The following is a 21,141-nucleotide window of genomic DNA, read 5'->3' as shown; positions in this document are numbered from 1 at the left end:
GTGACACCTGCTGGTGAAACATTGTATTTCAGTAGTAATCTGACAAACCAGTCCTTAGTCAGATACCACCCTCTTGCATGCAGAAGAGGTGGGACAGGTTAACTAAACTGCTTATTGTCATGGAGTATACCGAGCCATATTTCAGCATTTTTATAGCTGGCCATGACTACCACTGTAGGTAATTTTTCTCCTATCAAAAAATAGTTATTTAAAGAGTGGAATAAACTCTTTGAAATATAGCTCTGTGTTTCTTACTGTTCTAATAAACCTGCGCTTAGGGTGCTTCGACCTTATTAAGTGCCACCGCCATCTAGTGGACACTTTCTGCCTTGCTGACAATAAAGAGTAGTTGTGTATTAAAGACACTGGCTGATCTTGCCCATGTCTTGTCTATGGTTGGAAATTGAAAGGCAGCATCTTGGTCAAAGTTACTTAGAAAGAGTCATCTTTCTTAATCTATATATAATATAATATATATATATATATATATATATATATATATATATATATATATATATATATATATATATAAAACAAACACAACATGTACTTACATCATTGGAGTTAGAACCAGTGATTGCAAACACCATAAAACAGGAAATAAGAACAGAAAATGTATTTGATGCTTAGTTACTGTTTAATTTGCGAGCATCTGATTACTTTTGGAATGAATCTCTGAGTTTTAGAAGAGTAAAACTCATTCTACAATGTAGAGACATCTCCGTGGTAGAGACAGTTCCCTGATAAAAGTTTACCACAGTATTTTTGCATGGTACCCTTGCAGTTTTCCCCATGCATTAACCATAGTCTGCCGTGGTATGTCATGTTTACTAGTGAGCATTACCATACCTCTCTGGGCTTTACAATGCTTACCTATGCTTTACCATGCTTTCACTGTGCTGTGCTTTTACTGTGGGTTGTAGGTGTCGGTAGGTCGTGTGAGTATTGCAGCTATTTGGTGCCAGGAGGGTTTTTTTTTTTTGTCCCCTTTTCCCTGGCTTCTTGTAGTTTGTCATTACCCAGAGCAGCACTGGCGTCAATGTCATTTTCATTCTTGTCTCTCATTGTCTGTGTCTCCTTGTTTCCTGAGCCGTGCTTTTCAATTAACTTCTGAACTAACTTTAGAGGGTGGTAATCACAGGTTTCGATGCAAAGGGCGAGGCAATGAAGCTAAAAGAGGATGTTTCTTTATTTAAAGCGGGCATGTGGCTGCCTGGGTTTTGCACAGTGCTGTATGGTCTAGAAGCTTTAATGGCAGGTTAGTGGTAGCCAAGAGCAAGTCAGTCTTCTCTGGTTCCCCACACAGAGCCTCTGAAGTGCATGACTCAGAGTGGCACACTAATTCACAATGACAGGCTAATCATGTTGGGTTAACCACTCAGCAACGGAGAAACCTCCTTGTACTTTGTGCTTATCTTACCTAGCCAATGTCCTGTTCTCTGTTGCTTTATCTGGTCATTGCTTAGCAGGCCTTGTTCAGCTGCTTCTGAAAAGACTCCTAAAAGCTGTTGGAATTGCGACCCATGTTGTATAGCATTTTTATCAATTCCTGGTTTGTGCTATGGGTTTAAAAAGACACACCTGAGCTTGTTACCTATACACTGAGCTTGTATTAAAACCTGGAATGGGTGAAACTGCTATGCAACAGGAGGCTAATTTCCATCTTTGTCATATTTTAAGTGAAGTAGTTTTAAAAAATATATATCTAGGGTGTGTGAAACTGTGATTTCTGACCCCTTTTCAACTGTGAATTAATACATCTCTATACAAAATCACAGCTACAGCAGGGACAAAAATGACCACCTCAGCTCTTCAGAGCCTGGTTCAGTAGTATGCCCAGTGGTTAAAAAGGGCGATTAGTCAATGACATAGATAAGAGATAAAGAATTAAGACATTTAAAGAAACCTTTATATCCAGTCGACACTGTTACTTACTCAACAAGAAGTCCCTGCAAATATAAGAATGCAAACGTGTGTATGTGACCCCAGTCTTTGTAAGCACCTCGTCATTGTCAAACGTTTTTTTAAACTAAATAAATGTCATAGTGGAAATGCAGGAAAGCAAGAAGTAGAATGTCATAGCAGGAAATGCACTAAAGGAAAAAGCCAGAAGAGCTTTTTATGCCATCAAAAGAAGATTCTATAAAATTCATATACCTGTCAAAATATGGCTAAAATGAATTCAGCATCCTCCAGCCCATTGCACTGTATGGCAGTGAGGTATGGGGTCCACTCAGTCAACAGGATTACACTAAATGGGACGAACACCGAATCGAAACCCTGCATGCTGAACTCTACAAAAACATACTGCAGTTGCAAAGAAAAACACCAAATCGCACATGCAGGCAGAATTAGGCCGCTACCCAGCACTTGTAAATATTAAGAAAAGAGCACTCAAATTTTGGATGCACCTAAAGAAAAATGAATCAGAGCTCAATCCTGAAGAGTCCTCTGAGTCTGCTGGCCCTGAAGCTCTCTGCACTGACCCCCACTAATACGAACACAAACCAGGTCAACACTTCAGGTCAACACTGCTCACCAGCCCCCAATCAGAGTAAACCAAATTATAAAACAAACCAAAAAACTCCTATCTGAAACACTAGGACATAGATTTTTTTTTTTAATTTTAATTATTTTCTTTGATTATTATTATTTATTTATTTTAATCATTAACAGTACTATTTTCCCTTCAATTTGATCACTTTTTTTCTTTAGTTTGTTTCCAGCCTCCCCTTAATCCCTTTAATGCGTGTGTGTGTACAGTAAGTGTGTCTGTGTTTGTGTGTGTGTCTGTGTGTTTCAGTGCCACTGTGTGGTGTGGTGTGTGTGTGTGTGTGTGTGTGTGTGTGTGTGTGTGTGTGTGTGTGAGTACAGTGTGTGGTAACAGTACAGTACCTGCTGTATTCCTGGTCCTGCTGGTTTAGTATTGTGTTGGACCTGCTCCATCAGCAATTCACCTATTCTCAGTTTCATTCTGAATGACACACATCTTCCCCTCCCGCTCAGCAGTTTTAGTGCTGGGGTACCAGTGCTGTGCGCACCCTCTCTCTCTGTTTCAGAGACAGCTTTCTAAGTCGTTAAGCACTTTATTTTGTTTTCAGCAACATCTGCTGTTTACAGCCCCCCCCTCCCCCGCACCCACAGTGACAAGCCGACCTGCACTGAGAACTCACCCCTGGGCTTTGTTAGACTCACAGAGCTGAGGTAAACAGATGCAGCAACCCCGCTGACATCCACACACATAGTGCATGAGCGTACACTACTGCTGCCAGATTATACAAAATCAGAAACGTTAAACTCTATCTCCTCTGTGCAAAGAGATTGCATATGCTGGATTAATCTGTGTGTGTCTGTTTGTGTGTCTGTCAGTGTGTGTGTGGGTGTCTGTATGCATGCGTGTGTGTTTCTGTGTGAGTACAGTACTTGTGTGTGTCTGTCTGTGTTTCAGTGTCTTTCAGTGTGTATGTGTACTGTATGTGTGTGTGTGTGTGTGTGTGTGTGTGTGCGTGTACAGTTTAGTGCTACAGTGCATTCGCTTGCTTGCCCGGGGGTTGACTGGCCACGGGGCTGGCTGTATGACATGTGTAGAAAGCTCTGGTTTCTGTTGGGAGTGTCTGGGTTCAGATGGGACAGATGATTAGAGTGGTACGTATTCCGATCAGCGAAATGGTACAACAGGGAGGTGACTGATCATTTTATTTATTTTATTTATATTTATTTAACCAGGAAAGTCCTGTTGAGATAATAATAATAATAACAATAATAATAATAATAATAATAACAATAATAATAATAATAATAATAATAATAATAATAATAATAATAATAATAATAATAACTAAAAGGGAGACCTGGTTTAGAAGGCGGCACATCATACAAAAATACATCTCAGCTACATAGAGATCAACTTTTTGTTTGAACTCCTTTAAAGGGATCAAGACAGTAAGTTTCAGTTTTTCCTGAAGTTTATTCTAAGACCATGGAGCTAGAAAAGCTGAATGCCCTTTTTTCCAAATTCCATTCAAACCCTAGGAAAAGAAAAATGTATCTAAGATTATAAGTGCTGCTAGAGGTAATCAGCAATTTATTATGATAATCTGGGGTTTTGCCAAGGAGAGCCATATAAACCTTCTTAGTGCTGGAGTTTAACCCTAGTCTCCTCTCTCTTGTCTCCCCTCTGTCCACCCTCTTCATTCTACCCTCCCCTCTCCCCCTCCCTCTTCCCCACCCAGGGAGCTCTCTCTCTCTCTCTCTCTCTCTCTCTCTCTCTCTCTCTCTCTCTCTCTCTCTCTCTCTCTCTCTCACAGGCCCTGGTGATTACAGTGATGTGCTCCCGGACTCATTCCCCTCGGCCCCCGCAGAGCCCCTCCCCTCATTCCAGCAGGAGCCGGACGACGCCTACATCGTGAAGAACAACCCTGTGGAACTGCGTTGCAGGGCCACGCCCGCTGCACAGATCTACTTCAAATGCAATGGGGACTGGGTCAACCAGAATGACCACGTGACCAGAGAGAACCTGGACCAGATCACAGGTAACCAACACAACTCCCAGCCCTCACACACTGAGAGGGACACAGCAATACAGCCCCCAGTCCTCACTCGCTGAGAGAGACACAGCAACACAGCCACCAGTCCTCACACACTGCGAGGGACACAGCAACACAGCCCCCAGCCCTCACTCACTGAGAGGGACACAGCAAAACAGCTCTCAGCCCTCACTCACTGAGAGACACAGCAACACAGCTCCCAGCCCTCACTCACTGAGAGACACAGCAACACAGCCCCCAGCCCTCACTCACTGAGAGAGACACAGCAACACAGCTCCCAGCCCTCACTCACTGAGAGACACAGCAACACAGCCCCCAGCCCTCACTCGCTGACAGAGACACAGCAACACAGCTCCCAGCCCTCACTCACTGAGAGACACAGCAACACAGCCCCCAGCCCTCACTCACTGAGAGAGACAGCAACACAGCTCCCAGCCCTCACTCACTGAGAGACACAGCAACACAGCCCCCAGCCCTCACTCACTGAGAGGGACAGCAACACAGCCCCCAGCCCTCACTCACTGAGAGGGACAGCAACACAGCTCCCAGCCCTCACTCACTGAGAGGGACAGCAACACAGCCCCCAGCCCTCACTCACTGAGAGACACAGCAACACAGCCCCCAGCCCTCACTCGCTGAGAGGGACAGCAACACAGCCCCCAGCCCTCACTCGCTGAGAGACACAGCAACACAGCTCCCAGCCCTCACTCACTGAGAGACACAGCAACACAGCTCCCAGCCCTCACTCACTGAGAGACACAGCAACACAGCCCCCAGCCCTCACTCACTGAGAGGGACAGCAACACAGCTCCCAGCCCTCACTCACTGAGAGGGACAGCAACACAGCCCCCAGCCCTCACTCACTGAGAGACACAGCAACACAGCTCCCAGCCTTCACTCTCTGAGAGAGACACAGCAACACAGCTCCCAGCCTTCACTCGCTGAGAGACACAGCAACACAGCTCCCAGCCTTCACTCGCTGAAAGACACAGTAACACAGCTCCCAGCCCTCACTCACTGAGAGACACAGCAACACAGCCCCCAGCCCTCACTCGCTGAGAGACACAGCAACACAGCTCCCAGCCTTCACTCGCTGAGAGAGACACAGCAACACAGCTCCCAGCCCTCACTCACTGAGAGACACAGGTAACAGAGCAGTGTGGTATTAACACTTACTAAGCTGAGTGGTGTAAAGGCTACCTGGTCACTGCAGCAGCTATAAGCCTATTGTAGCCTCTCGGAGCTTTGCAGACAGTCAAACACAAAATTGGAAAAACATTGATTGTGATTTGAGCATTTCTAATGGCTCTGGGTTTTTAGTTCAGGAGAAATTACATCGACAGATTGAATAAGAGACTATTACAATAAAGCTGTGCTTTGATTCTCAAGGGATGTGATTGGGGTTAGGATTTGACATCTCCCTTCTTGTTTAACTTTGACTAATTTAGTAAGTTGCTTCTACAGTACTGAGCTGTTCTGTAACACTGTCTAGCACACATATCTGTTTACACTTTTCTTATATACAGGGTGATTAGAAAGTAAGTTTACCGCATCAATGCACCATATCATTGATGTGGTAAATGTAGTGCTTTCTCATCACCCTGTACACAAAGATTATACTAGTCTGCAGTGATTGAAGTAGAATAAACAACCTTTTCAAGTAGAATGCTATCATTAAAAAAGCAATTCTAATAATGTGTCTCTTTCTGTGTGTTTGTGACTCTCTGTCTGTGTCTCTCTGTGCCTGTGCCTCTGTGTCTCTCCGTGTCTCTCTTCTCTAGGGCTGGTGGTTCGAGAGGTGGATATCGAGGTCTCTCGCACTCAGGTAGAGGAGCTGTTTGGACTGGATGATTTCTGGTGCCAGTGCGTGGCCTGGAGCTCTGCTGGGACTACAAAGAGCAGGAGGGCTTACGTCCGCATCGCATGTACGTCTCCCTGTCTCCCTGTCTCCCTGTCTCCCTGTCTCCTTGTCTCCTTGTCTGTCTGTCTGTCTGTGTGCCTGTTGGAAATGCTGTCTCTGTCTGCCTGTAGAGTATGCCTGTCTCTGTCTGTCTGAGTGCCTGTCTCTACCTATCTGTGTCTGTCTGAGTGCCTGTCTCTGTCTGTCTGTCTGTCTGTAGGGTATGTCTGTCTCTGTCTGTCTTTCTATCTATCATTCATCTCTGTAAGTGTCAGTCTGTATCTAAGACCCTCATCAAGAGCAGCAGTTTATGTCCTCATTATCTATCGGTCTTTCTTTCAATTTCTGAAGTTAAAGCAACAACTCTAAAACAGTTTCGATTTGAGCCGCCTAATGAAAACTGCTGGGAAAATGCAATGTGATAATAGCAGTCCCAGTGTGTGGACTCTGTTGGTCTTTTAATTCACTGATATCTCGTGGCACGTTTACATTAATCCATCAGTCAGTCAGTCCATCTCTGCTAGTTTGGATCCGTGTTTGTGTCACTCCTGACTGATATCTCGTGGCACGTTTACATTAATCCATCAGTCAGTCAGTCCATCTCTGCTAGTTTGGATCCGTGTTTGTGTCACTCCTGGGCAGTTATATATCTATTGGTCCAGCAATTAAATAACTGAGTATCTGAGTTCATCCACCTCTGTCTGTCCAGCAGCCAGTGAGACAGACAGTGGCAGATAGTTAAAGTAGATAAAAGATTAAAGTAGATAATAGATAATAGATAAACAGATCTCTCCCTCTCTCTCCCTCCTTCTCTTTTTCTCTTTCCTCCTGAATGTGTCTTTGTCACCCCCTGTAGACTTGTAAGAACTGCATAGAGAGATAGACAGATAGATGTCTTATCTTGTTCTCTCTGTCACTATCTCACCTTATCCTTGTCTCTTTGTGCCTCTGTCACTGTCCCAAATGCATGCACTGTAAATCATCTAAAGGTTTCCTGCACTACTGAACTTCGAGCAGTACAGGTAAACAGAGATAGATAGACTGATCTGTCTCACTTTCTCACCCTTTCTCTGTCTGGCTGTGTGTCTCTGCTGCCCCCTGCAGATCTGAGGAAGAACTTCGATCAGGAGCCGCTGGGGAAGGAGGTCCCACTGGAGCAAGAGGTGTTATTGCAGTGTCGACCACCAGAGGGCATCCCAGGGGCTGAGGTGAACACACACACTGACCCCTGCACCCCACAATATCCTGTCTGTACCATACACCTGCACCCCTGCGCCCCACACTCACACACATACAGCAGTCTATACACTGTAAACTCTCTATCATGCACCCCATACCACGGTCCCTGCACCCCACACTCAGTTCTGAAAAGCCTGTAGTAATGTCTGTGCATCTGTCTGTGTGTCCCCATGTCCAGGTGGAGTGGTTGAAGAATGAGGAGCCCATCGACCCCACTAGAGACTCCAACTTCCTGATCACCATCGATCACAACCTCATCATCAAGCAGGCTCGGCTTTCTGACACAGCCAACTACACCTGCCTGGCCAGGAACATCGTGGCCAAGAGACGCAGCACCACCGCCACCGTCATTGTATACGGTACTCAGCCCCTCCGCCAGCCTGTCTCCGGCTGTGTGGTTCATCTGCCCACCTTGGCATGAAATGTACAACTTGTCATCCCAAGAAAGACACCCTCTATACCTCTGTGTCTATAAGACTAATCTTACTCTCCATCTCCTCTCCTCGCCTCGCCTCTCTCAATGTGTATCCCACACTAACCTCTGTCATCTCTCATTTTGAACCCCACACTAACCTTTCTCCTCTCTCAGTGCGCATACCACACTAACCTCTGTCCTCTCTCAGTGTGAACCCCACACTAACCTCTCTTCTCTCTCAGTGTGAACCCCACACTAACCTCTCTTCTCTCTTCATGTGCATCCCACACTAACCTCTCTCCTATCAGTCTGAACCCCACACTAACCTCTCTCCTATCAGTCTGAACCCCACACTAACCTCTCTCCTATCAGTCTGAACCCCACACTAGAGTCCTGCATCGGGTCAGGTACCTGCGGGGCCGCAGGTGACCCGCAAAAGCAGGTCAAGTTCAGGTCAAAAACTTTTTATTTTCAGGTCAGAATTTGAATCACCAAAAATAATTTTTGCATACTCGACCGTAAACCTTTCGCTAACATATTAGAATGTAAGTGTACAGGTATCTCCTGCACTAAAGCAGGAGGCGACTAGGGAAGAGTCAGCTGACCAAGCAGTGTTGTTCTCGCTTGTTTGATACGTCTGACTGCTTGGTGATATTAAAAAAGTTTGTGAACAAGGTGAAACAAAAAATAGCGCAGGGTTTATGTCATGTAGTTCGAGAGGTAAATTAGAAGTGTGCAATTATTTTGGAATCATAGCGAATGAAAATACTAAACATGTGACTGAATCCGTTGCTTGTAAAACCTGTCATTATGTTTTTGTAAACGACAGCCACAAAACTGGTACATCATCTCTGCGAAAGCACAGGTTTCAGCTGGTGGCACGAAAGTAATAGACAGGTATTTTATAGTAGAGTAAGTAGAGATAGTTAATATGTTACAATGTTAAAATATATCTAGACCACTAGAGAAAGCTACCACACTGTATAGTCTATTGTGTAAACTCAATCTGTGGAGATTGGTAGAGATATCTGTGTGTGAATGAGAGCGTGAGAGAGTCAGTTGACGCAGGCAGTAGGTAAAGGACAAACACTTGCAGGTTTGGGTCAGGTTGCAGGTCTTATTAGAGGGTCAGGTCGTGGGTAAGAAGACGGTGTTGCAGTGGGTTGCTGGTTCGGGTCGGGTCATGTAGTAGCGTAAGCAGGTCATAAAAATCTGACCCGCGTAAGACTCTACCCCACATTAACCTCTCCTCTCTCAGTCTGAAACCCACACTAACCTTTCTCCTATCTCAGTTTAAACCCCACACTAACCTCTCTCTTGTCAGAGTGAACCCCACACTCACCTCTCTCCTCAGTCTGAACCCCACACTAACCTCTCTCCTCTCTCCTCTCCTCTCCTATCTCAGTATGAACTCCTCTAACCCCTCTCTTCTCTCCTCTCTCAGTGAACGGAGGCTGGTCCACATGGACGGAGTGGTCCCCCTGTAACACTCGCTGTGGCCGTGGCTGGCAGAAGCGGACCCGGTCCTGTACCAACCCTGCGCCCCTCAATGGAGGAGCCTTCTGTGAGGGGCAGCCCTACCAGAGAATCACCTGCAACACACTCTGCCCAGGTCAGTACCACACACACAGCACAGCTGCACCGCACTGTGCCCAGGTCAGTACCACACACAGCACAGCTGCAGCACGCTGTGCTCAGGTCAGTACCACACACACAGCACAGCTGCAGCATGCTGTGCTCAGGTCAGTACCACACACAGCACAGCTGCACCACGCTGTGCTCAGGTGAGTACCACACAGCACAGCTCCTCCTGCTGGAGAACAAACACAAACACAGTACAGCTCCCACACACCACCCCACTGTACCCAGCCCAGTATCACACACAGCACAGCTGCACCACACTGTGCTCAGGTCAGTACCACACACCGTGCCCAGGCCAGCACTGTACTCAAAACAGTAATGCTCCCACACAGGTAAGGTGCTGTGGTCTCAGAGACAATGTGAATGCCTGGTGTCTGGGTGCTGTGTACGTGTGTGTGGATGTTTTGTTTATGTGTTTATGTTAATGTTGAGATGACTCAGAGACGGCTTTATTAATTTCCTGTCTGGGTTCTTTTTGTGTGTTAATGTTCTATGTGTTTGTGTGTTAATCTGATTGTTTATATTAGCACTGGGTGACTCAGAGACTGTGTTAACAGTGGTGTAGTGGTAAATAAAAAAGTGGGTCAACTCCCCTGTTTGGTGAAGCTGAACAGATAGATTGAACAGATAAACATGAACAGATACATTATTATTGGCTCTCAGCCAACAGAGCCCTGACCCCATCTAGTTATTCCCCCTCTCAGGTGGTGTTCACGTGTGAACAATCACAGAATCGATGCTTCATGTGAACAGTTCTGTGACTGTCCTTTCACGGGCTAGGATGAAGGCTACTAACACCGCCCTGCAGGTCCAGAGAGCCTAACAACAGAACAGAACATAACCAACCAATCAATCAAACACTCACAAACAGAACACGCTCCCCAATGGTCATGCCCCCTTGCTCGCGCCACTGTTCTGATTGAGAGTTCTCAGCTGTCAGTCTCGCACACAGCAAAACAACACAGATGCTCACCGTTAAAATATACCCAGGATTTGTATATCACAGGAGAGTAGAAATAGGTAAACTTTGTATCCCTTATATGAGAAGTTGGTAAACGTTATATTATCCAAATAAAAAGTTCATCTGCGTATACCCTTGATTACCACCTGCCTTGTGTCTGGGTGCTGTGTGTTTGTGCTAATGGTTTTATCTGATTGTTTATATTAGTGCAGGGTGACTCAGGGACTGTGTTAACCGCTCTGGCTTCTCTCGTCTCTCAGTGGACGGAGGCTGGACGGAGTGGGCGAAGTGGTCTGCCTGCAGCACGGAGTGCACACACTGGCGCAGCCGCGACTGCCAGGCCCCGGCACCCGTGAACGGGGGGAAAGACTGCAGCGGCCTGCTGCTCCAATCCAAAAACTGCACCGACGGACTCTGTATGACCAGTGAGTACTGAGGGAAGAGGAGAGGGGGAGAAGGGGAGAGGGGAGAGGGGAGAGGGGAGAGAGAGGAGAGGAGAGAGGAGAGAGGGAGAGGGAGAGAGGGCCTCTCCCGGCGAGAGAGGGAGAGGGGAAAGGGGTGAGGGGGAGAAGGGGGAGAGAGTTGAGGGGGAGAGGGGGAGAGGGCTTCCCTCTCCCCTCTTTCCCTCCCCCCTCTCCCGTCTCCTCCTCTCCTTCCCACCAGATCCCCTCTTCCCACTCCACTCTACCTCTTCCGCTCTCCAAGATGGGAGAAGGCGAGAGGTGTGACTCCCCCTCTTCCCTGGGGAGAGGGGAGAGGGGGAGAGGGGAGAGAGGAGAGGGGAGATGGGGATAAGAGAGAGGGGAGGGGGAAAGGGGAGAGGGGTGAGGATGCAGCTTTTCTCCAATTAAGATTAGAAAGAAAAAGAATATGAACAACTGTATGATTAAATGTGTTGGATGGTATGGATGATCTACTCACAGCATTGCAAGGTCTGCTCAACAAGAGAAGAAACAGATACAAAGCATTCATTTAAATGTATTAAAGTTGTTGTTTGACTAGTTAACCACATTTTTGCTGCTGGCTGATATTTTATAGCCTCAATAATCTGGGGGTTTAACCCACATAGTTACATTTATTTTTATACTAGCTGAAGTACTCGGTGTTGCCCGGGGGAATTCAATATTTCAATATTTCATGCATGACAAATTTGTGAACGGTAACAGATCTTGGGTGTTGTTAATGCGCTCAGACCCCTTTCCCTTTCCCTTTATTTATTTTAGTTTTTTATTGTTTTATTGTATATATATATATATATATATACACACACATATATATAAACACAAACACACACACACACACACACACACACACACAATATATATATATATATATATATATATATATATATATATATATATATATATATATATATATATATATATATATATACTGAACAAAAATATAAACGCAACATGCAATAATTTCAAAGATTTTACTGAGTTACAGTTCATATAAGGAAATCAGTCAATTGAAATAAATTCATTAGGCCCTAATCTATGGATTTCACATGAATGGGAATACAGATATGCATCTGTTGGTCACAGATACCTTAAAAAAAAAAAGGTAGGGGCGTGGATCAGAAAACCAGTCAGTATCTGGTGTGACCACCATTTGCCTCATGCAGCGCGACACATCTCCTTCGCATAGAGTTGATCAGGCTGTTGATTGTGGCCTGTGGAATGTTGTCCCACTCCAGCTGTGCGAAGTTGCTGGATATTGGCAGGAACTGGAACACGCTGTCGTACACGTCGATCCAGAGCATCCCAAACATGCTCAATGGGTGACATGTCTGGTGAGTATGCAGGCCATGGAAGAACTGGGACATTTTCAGCTTTCAGGAATTGTGTACAGATCCTTGCGACATGGGGCCCTGCATTATCATGCTGAAACACGAGTTGATGGCAACAGATGAATGGCACGACAATGGGCCTCAGGATCTCATCACGGTATCTCTAGACATTCAAATTGCCATCGATAAAATGCAATTGTGTTTGTTGTCCGTAGCTTATGCCTGCCCATACCATAACCCCACCGCCACCATGGGGCACTCTGTTCACAACGTTGACATCAGCAAACCGCTCGCCCACACGACGCCATACACGCTGTCTGCCATCTGCCCGGTACAGTTGAAACCGGGAGTCATCCGTGAAGAGCACACTTCTCCAGCTTGCCAGTGGCCATCGAAGGTGAGCATTGGCCCACTGAAGTCGGTTACGACGCCAAACTGCAGTCAGGTCAAGACCCTGGTGAGGACGATGAGCACGCAGATGGTTTCTGACAGTTTGTGCAGAAATTCTTCAGTTGTGCAAACCCACAGTTTCATCAGCTGTCCGAGTGGCTGGTCTCAGACGATCCCGATGAAGAAGTTGGATGTGGAGGTCCTGGGATGGCGTGGTTACACGTGGTCTGCGGTTGTGAGGCCAGTTAGACGTACTGCCAAATTCTCTAAAATGACATTGGAGGCGGCTTATGGTAGAGAAACATTCAATTCTCTGGCAACAGCTCTGGTGGACATTCCTGTAGTCAGCATGCCAATTGCACGCACCCTCAACATTTGAGACATCTGTGGCATTGTGTTCTGTGACAAAACTGCACATTTTAGAGTGGCCTTTTATTGTCCCCAGCACAAGATGCACCTGTGTAATGATCATGCTGTTTAATCAGCTTCTTGATATGCCACACCTGTCAGATGGATGGATTATCTTAGCAAAGGAGAAATGCTCGCTAACAGGGATGTAAACAAATTTGTGCACAAAATTTGAGAGAAATAAGCTTTTTGTGCGTATGGAAAATTTCTGGGATCTTTTATTTCAGCTCATGAAACATGGGACCAACACTTTACATGTTGCGTTTATATTTTTGTTCATTGTATTATATATATATATATATATATATATATATATATATATATATATATATATATATATATATATATATATTTATTTTTTGGTTTTGTGGGTTTCTTTAATTTGAGACACATGGCTACTGTAGTGATCCAGCAATGGGGTTACTAAATAAAGTACCCCGGGGGTCAAAATTTTGGATCCAAACACAGCCCTCGACCTTCCCCTGGATGAAAGAGGAGGCCAAGTAGTCTCCGGAAGAAAATCTTTATAAGAAATATATATAATTCTATCATATATTAAGATGGGTTATTATTATTATTTATTATTTTATTATTATTATTATTATTTCTTCATGTTTTAAAAATTACAGTTCATCCCATGTTTTATTTTCTCTTCCTATTTATTTCTTCTTTTTTTTCAAACAGATAAAAAGCTTTTTGTTGAACATAAAATCCATCGTAAGTTTTCATTTCATTTTCCTTTGATTTTTTTTGGCACATGTTGCGATTGTTTTTAACTTCCTTTCTGCTAACCTCACCCTCTGTTAGACCAGATACCTTCATGGTTCAATGTCTCTCTCTCCTTCCCTCTCTCTACCTCTCTCTCTTTCCAGCTTTCTCTCCCCCCACCCTTCTCTATCCCACCCTCTCCCCCTTGATCCACCCTCTACCTACATTTCCCTATCTCTCTCTTTCTATCCCCCTTTCTCTCCACCCTCCCTTCTCTATATTAATTTCTCTCCCCCACCCTTCACTCTGTCTGAACTGTATGGGGTTTATAATTATTTCTATGTGTTTACCTCCGATATGAACTGCATTCTCTACAATGATTAATCTATGCAGCACCTTGCACCTTGTGGCTAGTGCACAGTACGAATGTATCTCTTTCATTTGAATGGGACTCCCCTCCCCTCTCTCTCTCTCTCTCAGCTCTGGAGGTGACGGGTGATGTAGCACTGTACGCCGGCTTGGTGGTGGCGCTGTTTATTTTCCTGGTGGTCATGATGACGGTGGGCGTGGTGGTCTACAGGCGGACGTGCCGTGACTTCGACACCGACATCACTGACTCATCAGCCGCCCTGACTGGAGGCTTTCACCCCATCAACTACAAACCTCCCCGACACGGTGAGAGCCTACCAGACAGGGACTGCCCAAGCTAGATCCGCTCCCTTCACCCAGCCCTCCTCATCCACACAGCTTGCATCTCCCAGACTCAGAGCTCCTCACAGGGACTGCACAGACGAGATCCGCTCCCTTCACCCAGCCCTCCTTATCCACACAGCTTGCATCTCCCAGACTCAGAGCTCCTCACAGGGACTGCATAGACGAGATCTGCTCCCTTCACCCAGCCCTCCTCATCCACACAGCTTGCAGACTTGACTCAGGGATCGAAATAAGACTCCTATTGCATAGCAGTTTCACCCATTCCAGGTTTTACTAAGAGCTTGAATATCCATGGTGCTATGGATGGGAGTCTTATTTCCATCCCTGGTTGAGCTCAGGGAGCTGAACTCTGGTCCAGAAGGCTGTTGGTTCCAGTGTTTTCACATCTTTATTAAGAAATGTCTTCTTTTTCGTATTACACAGGTTTGGAGTTGCATGCATGCAGAGAGACGGGGTAAAGTCCTGTACCTGCTGAGTTCAGACAGTGACCAACCTCACTCCCAGTGTGTCTGTGGCACCAATTACTAATTTAAAATGAATAAGAAACAACTTTACACTTCCCACAAGCATCTACAAGGGTTGTTTTTTGGGTGCCCTTTTAAAATCTTAAAATTAAAAACTTTAAAAATGGCAGTGACGATTTGGAGTAATAGCTCTGAGAATCTGGTCTATAAGTTTTGTCAAAAGTAGCCTACATCACTTCCTGTGTCACAGATAATAGGACCCCCCCCCCCCCCCCCCCATCCTGACCTCATATCTTTCTAATACAAGCTTGGAATATGAGTGTAAGACACAGGTTAGGGGCGCTATTATCTGTAAAGGGAATTAACAATAGTTTTTTGGTTAGTGAACTATAGCATTTTAGCTAATGAACTACAGTGTAGCATTGTTTTTATACAAGCCTGCTGTGTCTTTGTTGCTATGATAACCAAGAGAAATGGGTACTGTATATAGAAATAAATGTCCTGAGGTTTTCTGACAAGTCTAGCTGCTGCATTATGGTTAGAAAGCTGTAATTAAAGCCTGACGTCCCGGATGGCCAGTTTCTTTCAATGCTGTTTTGAGATAAGATTACTCAGAGGATAACCATAAACACTGATTAACTCCTCAGACTGTCTCTTCTGAAATATATACAGGGACACTTTAGATAAATAAATATATGCAGGATGACAGGGAATGGGGCTTTTGTTTCTCATTTTCTCTCCACTACTCAGACGAATCTAAACAAAAAAATATATACAACAAGCTGTGTTTGGAGTATAAAAACGAGCTTTAATATTCTGCCCCAGTATGTGATGCTTGGAGCAGAAAAACAGTATGCAACGTGAACCTAAACCACAAGAACAGTTAGTGTCAGTTAAGATTGCACACCCATACTGAGATCTCCCCCCCCACCCCCCACACAGATAACCCCCATCTCCTGAACGCTTCGATCCAGCCCGACCTGACCGTCAGCGCAGGCTCGTACCGGGGTCCCATGTACTCTCTGCAGGACTCGGGAGACAAGATCCCCATGACTACCTCTCCCCTGCTGGACCCCCTTCCCAGCCTGAAGATCAAGGTGTACAACTCCTCCACCGTCTCCTCTCTGGGGCTGTCCAGCGGAGGGGAGCTGCAGGAGGGGGGGGCACCCCTGGGGACCTACCCTGGGGGAGGGGGGCTGTCCCGAGACGGAGAGATCCTAAACCTGAAGAACAAGGCTCTCGGCTCCTCACAGCGCCTCCACACCCTCCCCAGGGAGCCTGGGAACAGCACCAGCGCGACGTTCGGCTGTCTAGGGGGGCGACTCATTATCCCCAACACAGGTCAGTCAGCACAGCACCATCCACAGATAAGTAGGATACTACTATGATGTCTCCCTTAAAAAAATGTCCATAGTAAAAGCACCTCAAAGTTTATTAAAACATAGTGAAAGCATGGTAAATCATAGGCAGGCAATTTAAAGCACAGAGAAGAATGTTAAAAAAAAAATAAAACATGGTAAACTGGTAAATGCTTAGAATAACCATGGGAAAACAGAAGTATAACCAGGGTAAACTTTTATAAGGGCTATAACACTGTTATAATGTAATTGTACCCCTATCCCTATATCCCTCTCCCTGTCTCCCAGGTGTCAGTCTGCTGGTTCCCCAGGGCACAATCCCGCAGGGGAAGTTCTACGAGATGTACCTCATCATAAACAAGCGCGACAACACAACGTGAGCACTGCAGGGGGCGCTGTTCTAATAAAAACAGTACAGTACTCCCTCGATATTTCACGACTTGGTTAATTCACTGTTTGGCCAGGTTGACAGTAAGTTGTATTATATTTTACTGTGTAAGTGTAAAAGCGTGGAGGCTGGGCACAAGCCAGCTGCCCTACATACTGCAAGTGAGCATCTTAACCACTATGCAAAAAAGCTGGGCTTGTCTACATTCGTGGTTTTAGAGCTTTTGACTCCATCTCATCTCACCGACAGGGGACAGAATCCGTAACGACACTACATCACACAACACTTCCCATTTACATAAGGTCTGATCACTAATTCACTGTTTTCAATACAGTGTTTTTGATGTGTAAGACAGATAGTAAAATAAAGAGGGAGCACTGTACTAGTTAGCTTTGTTTTTGATAATGTATGCTGTCAACATTTCATAAATCCATTCATTAGTAATTGCACATACTGCTGGGGTTCCTTGTCGGCGCTCATGAATGTGTGAATGCCTGCTTGCCTGCCCTCCTTCCCCCTCACTCCTCTCTCTCCTCCTGCCCCAGGCTCCCCTCGGAAGGCACACAGACTGTCCTGAGCCCCGTGGTGACGTGTGGTCCCACAGGGTTGCTGCTGTGCCGCCCAGTTGTCCTGAGTGTACCGCACTGCGCCGACCTGGCTTCCTCGGACTGGATAGTGAAGCTCAAGACACAGGCACACAGCCAGTGGGAGGTGAGTGGCACACAGTGTCCTCACACACAGGGGCGCTAGAGCTGTAACAATAACCTGTTATTGCAGTGGACCCTGTAAAAGCATCAGTAATGCAATCAGGAGCTTGCTGGTTTGAGTCCTGGTTGGACCAAGTTGCCGTTCTTGGCTGGGGGTCCATAGGGAACACTGCATTGGCCCTTGCAAGTTACAAAGGGAAACCAGATGGGTGTAGTTCACTTCACCATGCTTCAGTGACCGGTACTGGCTAGACAGAGACTATCTGTCTTACTATATGAGCCTTGATGTTTCCACTCCAATGTTAAAATATGATCTTCTTCCTCTTCTTGTTTGTCACCAGGAGGTGGTAACACTGGATGAGGAAACTTTCAGCACACCCTGTTACTGCCAGTTGGAACCTCAATCCTGCCATGTGCTCCTAGACCAGCTGGGTACCTACAGCCTGGTGGGGGAGTCGTACAACAGCGCAGCTCTGAAGAGCCTCCAGCTAGCCATCTTCGCACCTACTACCTGCAGCTCCCTTGAGTACAGCCTCAAAGTGTATTGCATAGAGGACACGCCTGACGCACTCAAGGTTGGTCTGTCTAATCTGTCTGTCTGCCATGGACCTTGAGTCTCTTTGTCTGTTTCTATATCTGTCTTAAAGTAGCACATTCATGGTGAGCTGTCTGTATGTCTGTCTGTTTGTCTGTCTGTCTGTGTCAGTTAATGAATTCAAGTCAGAACCATCTGGTGCACAGTTGCAAGAAACTTAGTTAACATTTTTCCGCTACAGCAATAACACAGTATCCCAGTAAAGGGTAGCAAATTCAGACTTAAACAGGAACTCTTGTAAATTGTGTCAATCTCAGCTGTAAACCAGAGCATAATGTCATCAAAACACGGTCATAAATACAATTACCCCCCCCCAGGACAAAGGCAGCTTTTCTTAGCGTCTCTCCATCTGGGATAATATCTGATAAATCATATAGACTAATAGAGAGTAATAGAGAGATTGGTCACCATGGCTTGCTGCAAGGTATGGAGTTAGTTAAGCAACTTCAAAATCAGCATTGGTATTATTTACACATACAGTGATGGCCATAGGTACTGACACACCCTGTGGTTTCTGATTCCCAATCCACCGATTGATGTCTTAGTGTCATAGATATCTTCTGTGGAGTTTAACTGTGTTTCTGTCTGTCTGTGTATGCAGGAGGTCCTGGAGCTCGAACGGAACCAGGGAGGGTACCTGCTGGAGGAGCCGAAGCCTCTGCTCTTCAAAGACAGTTACCACAACCTGCGACTCTCCATCCATGACATCCCTCACTCCCTGTGGAAGAGCAAGCTGCTAGCCAAATACCAGGTGATTACTATATATTTTTAACTTATTATATATGGTCGGACAGAGGCTAGGTGACATTTCTTCACACAGAGAGTGGTGAGGGTATGGAGTGGGTTACAAAGGTTTACCAAGAGTTACCAAGCTATGTTATTGATGCTGAATCACTGAAATCCTTTAAGACACGACTTGAAAAAGTTTTGATATCAATCAGTAACTGGACGAGCACTGATGAGCCAAATGGCCTCCTGACGTTTATAATTCTCTTAAATGTTATTTATAAATTTATTCCAGGTAGATATCCTCTTAAGACTGGTTCATGCTTCGATTGTGCGACTGTCACTGAGGGTGATTTCTCATCTCTCTCTTCGTGTGGCTGTCTTGACAATCCCAGGGAGACTGGCTAACAGAGTACAATTATCATTATCAATCATCTCTAGCTGGTCGCACGTCTGTTGCACAGCCGTTGCAGTTTGTTTCCCTGATCCAGCCTTAAAGCTTCCTTACAAGTCGATAGTTCCCCGTAATGTGTCAACACTGTGGGACTTCTGGAATACGTTCCTCTGCCTCTGTGCTCTGTTCTGATCTGAGCCCTGCAGCCGCTGAGAATCAGACAAGAGTCCTAATCGGATTACAGGTTTAAAAATAAAAAACGAGCAAGAGGTTTTATTTTTATTTCATTTCAAAGCACCAACCAGAGAAAAAACTACAATAAACAAATACATAAATAGTTAAACAATTCCTAAGCTGAGGATTTAAAACAAAGAATAATCAAATAGATTCAATCTGATATTTAGTGAGACTTGGAGAAAATGTGTCCCATTTTAATTATTTGAATGTGATAAAATGATTGCTACCAAATATTGATAATTATAATCCTAAAAATAACAAAAGATTAAGTCATCATATGCCATGTTAAGGTGTTAATAGGACTGGAACAGCATGTCATATTCAATGCTTGCCACATGAATATTTATTTGTAGAACTGAATTCAACAGCTCATTAAACATTAATTAAACATGGTAGTTGTGAAGCTTGAGTCACGCATTGCAAAAACACTTAGAACTGTGAGTGAACTAGTCGATTAAAATTCATGTCCAACTCCACATTTAAAAAAAAGTTATTAGAAGGCTAAGAAGCATCAGGGTCAGGCCCCAGGACTTCTTCTTGGCTTGTGATCTGCTCAGATCTCAGAAAGATAAGCACCAGCAGCAGGGTCAGGCCTGCTCAGTACTTCTTTTTATTTTTCTTGGATTGTGATCTGCTCAGATTTCTTTTGTCCACTCCTTCCCTCCTTTTCACCTTAATTAATCAATATCTTTATAGTGGATATCTGGAACGTTGTTGCTGCTTGTTCATTCACATGAGAGTTTGGGAGAGTTTGGATTAAAGCAAGGTCCTGTTTTCTTTTCTGTCCTGCAGGAGATCCCTTTCTATCACATCTGGAGTGGCAGCCAGCGCGCCCTGCACTGCACCTTCAACCTGGAGAGACACAGCCTGGCATCCACCGAGCTCACCTGCAAGATCTGTGTGCGCCAGGTGGAGGGAGAGGGGCAGATCTTCCAGCTGCACACCTTCATCCAGGAGGTATGGAAAGAGAGAGAACAGAGAAGGGAGAGGTATGGCAGAGAGGAAGAAGGGAGATATGGAGAAGGGCAGAAGTGATGAGATCTGACCAGAATAGAGGTAGAGGCAATCATAAAAAAAGAAGATGACCCTGAAGATGCTAGTGCTGGTTCATGTTCACTGCATTAAAGTATGCTTCTAGGGACAAGCTGTATAGCATGTAGCGATGCTGTCAACTTTAAAATGAACCGATGGAAGAAATGTGATGTTTATTATATTTTATCAAACCGTTTATTTTGATTTATTCTGAGGTTATATTGCACTTCCATGGTGTTATTTCCGACTCTTGGTTTTCATTTTGTTATTTCAGAACGTGACACCGTTTAACCCCTTCCCTGCCGCAGACAGTGGCACTTGCCCCTCCATTCAGGTGGGGCCCTATGCCTTCAGGATACCCTCGTCCATCCGATATAAGATCTGCAGCAGCCTGGATGCACCCACCTCGCGGGGCAACGACTGGAGACTGCTGGCACACAATCTGGGCTTTGACAGGTAAAAGCAGCCTTGCCTGCTCTGTTGGATTCCTCTCCGAAAGTGATCTTTTGTCTGTAAGATTGCTTC

At 45.3% G+C, this 21,141-nt stretch overlaps 1 protein-coding gene across 2 annotated transcripts in view; it reads left to right on the top strand.

Moving 5' to 3' along the window:
* LOC121325760 (netrin receptor UNC5B-b-like) overlaps window positions 1–21,141 on the top strand; it is a 56,659-nt gene that overhangs the window by 34,477 nt on the left and 1,041 nt on the right. Inside the window, exons 2-16 of one of the 2 annotated variants that reach the window (XM_041268708.1) lie at window positions 4,308–4,532; window positions 6,329–6,472; window positions 7,552–7,655; window positions 7,865–8,045; window positions 9,546–9,713; window positions 10,964–11,128; window positions 13,978–14,010; window positions 14,482–14,676; window positions 16,122–16,520; window positions 16,826–16,913; window positions 17,471–17,636; window positions 17,974–18,207; window positions 18,829–18,978; window positions 20,377–20,541; window positions 20,891–21,072. In XM_041268708.1, coding sequence (XP_041124642.1) covers window positions 4,308–4,532; window positions 6,329–6,472; window positions 7,552–7,655; window positions 7,865–8,045; window positions 9,546–9,713; window positions 10,964–11,128; window positions 13,978–14,010; window positions 14,482–14,676; window positions 16,122–16,520; window positions 16,826–16,913; window positions 17,471–17,636; window positions 17,974–18,207; window positions 18,829–18,978; window positions 20,377–20,541; window positions 20,891–21,072 — 2,599 coding nt within the window. The remainder of the gene's footprint in view (window positions 1–4,307; window positions 4,533–6,328; window positions 6,473–7,551; window positions 7,656–7,864; window positions 8,046–9,545; window positions 9,714–10,963; window positions 11,129–13,977; window positions 14,011–14,481; window positions 14,677–16,121; window positions 16,521–16,825; window positions 16,914–17,470; window positions 17,637–17,973; window positions 18,208–18,828; window positions 18,979–20,376; window positions 20,542–20,890; window positions 21,073–21,141) is intronic. The other variant, XM_041268709.1, reaches the window with a different exon arrangement.

This window comes from Polyodon spathula, chromosome 13, assembly GCF_017654505.1.
Source record: "Polyodon spathula isolate WHYD16114869_AA chromosome 13, ASM1765450v1, whole genome shotgun sequence".
Taxonomy (NCBI): Eukaryota; Metazoa; Chordata; class Actinopteri; order Acipenseriformes; family Polyodontidae; genus Polyodon; species Polyodon spathula.
Note: the sequence above shows the minus strand (reverse complement) of the source record. Positions and strands in the feature narration are given on the sequence as shown.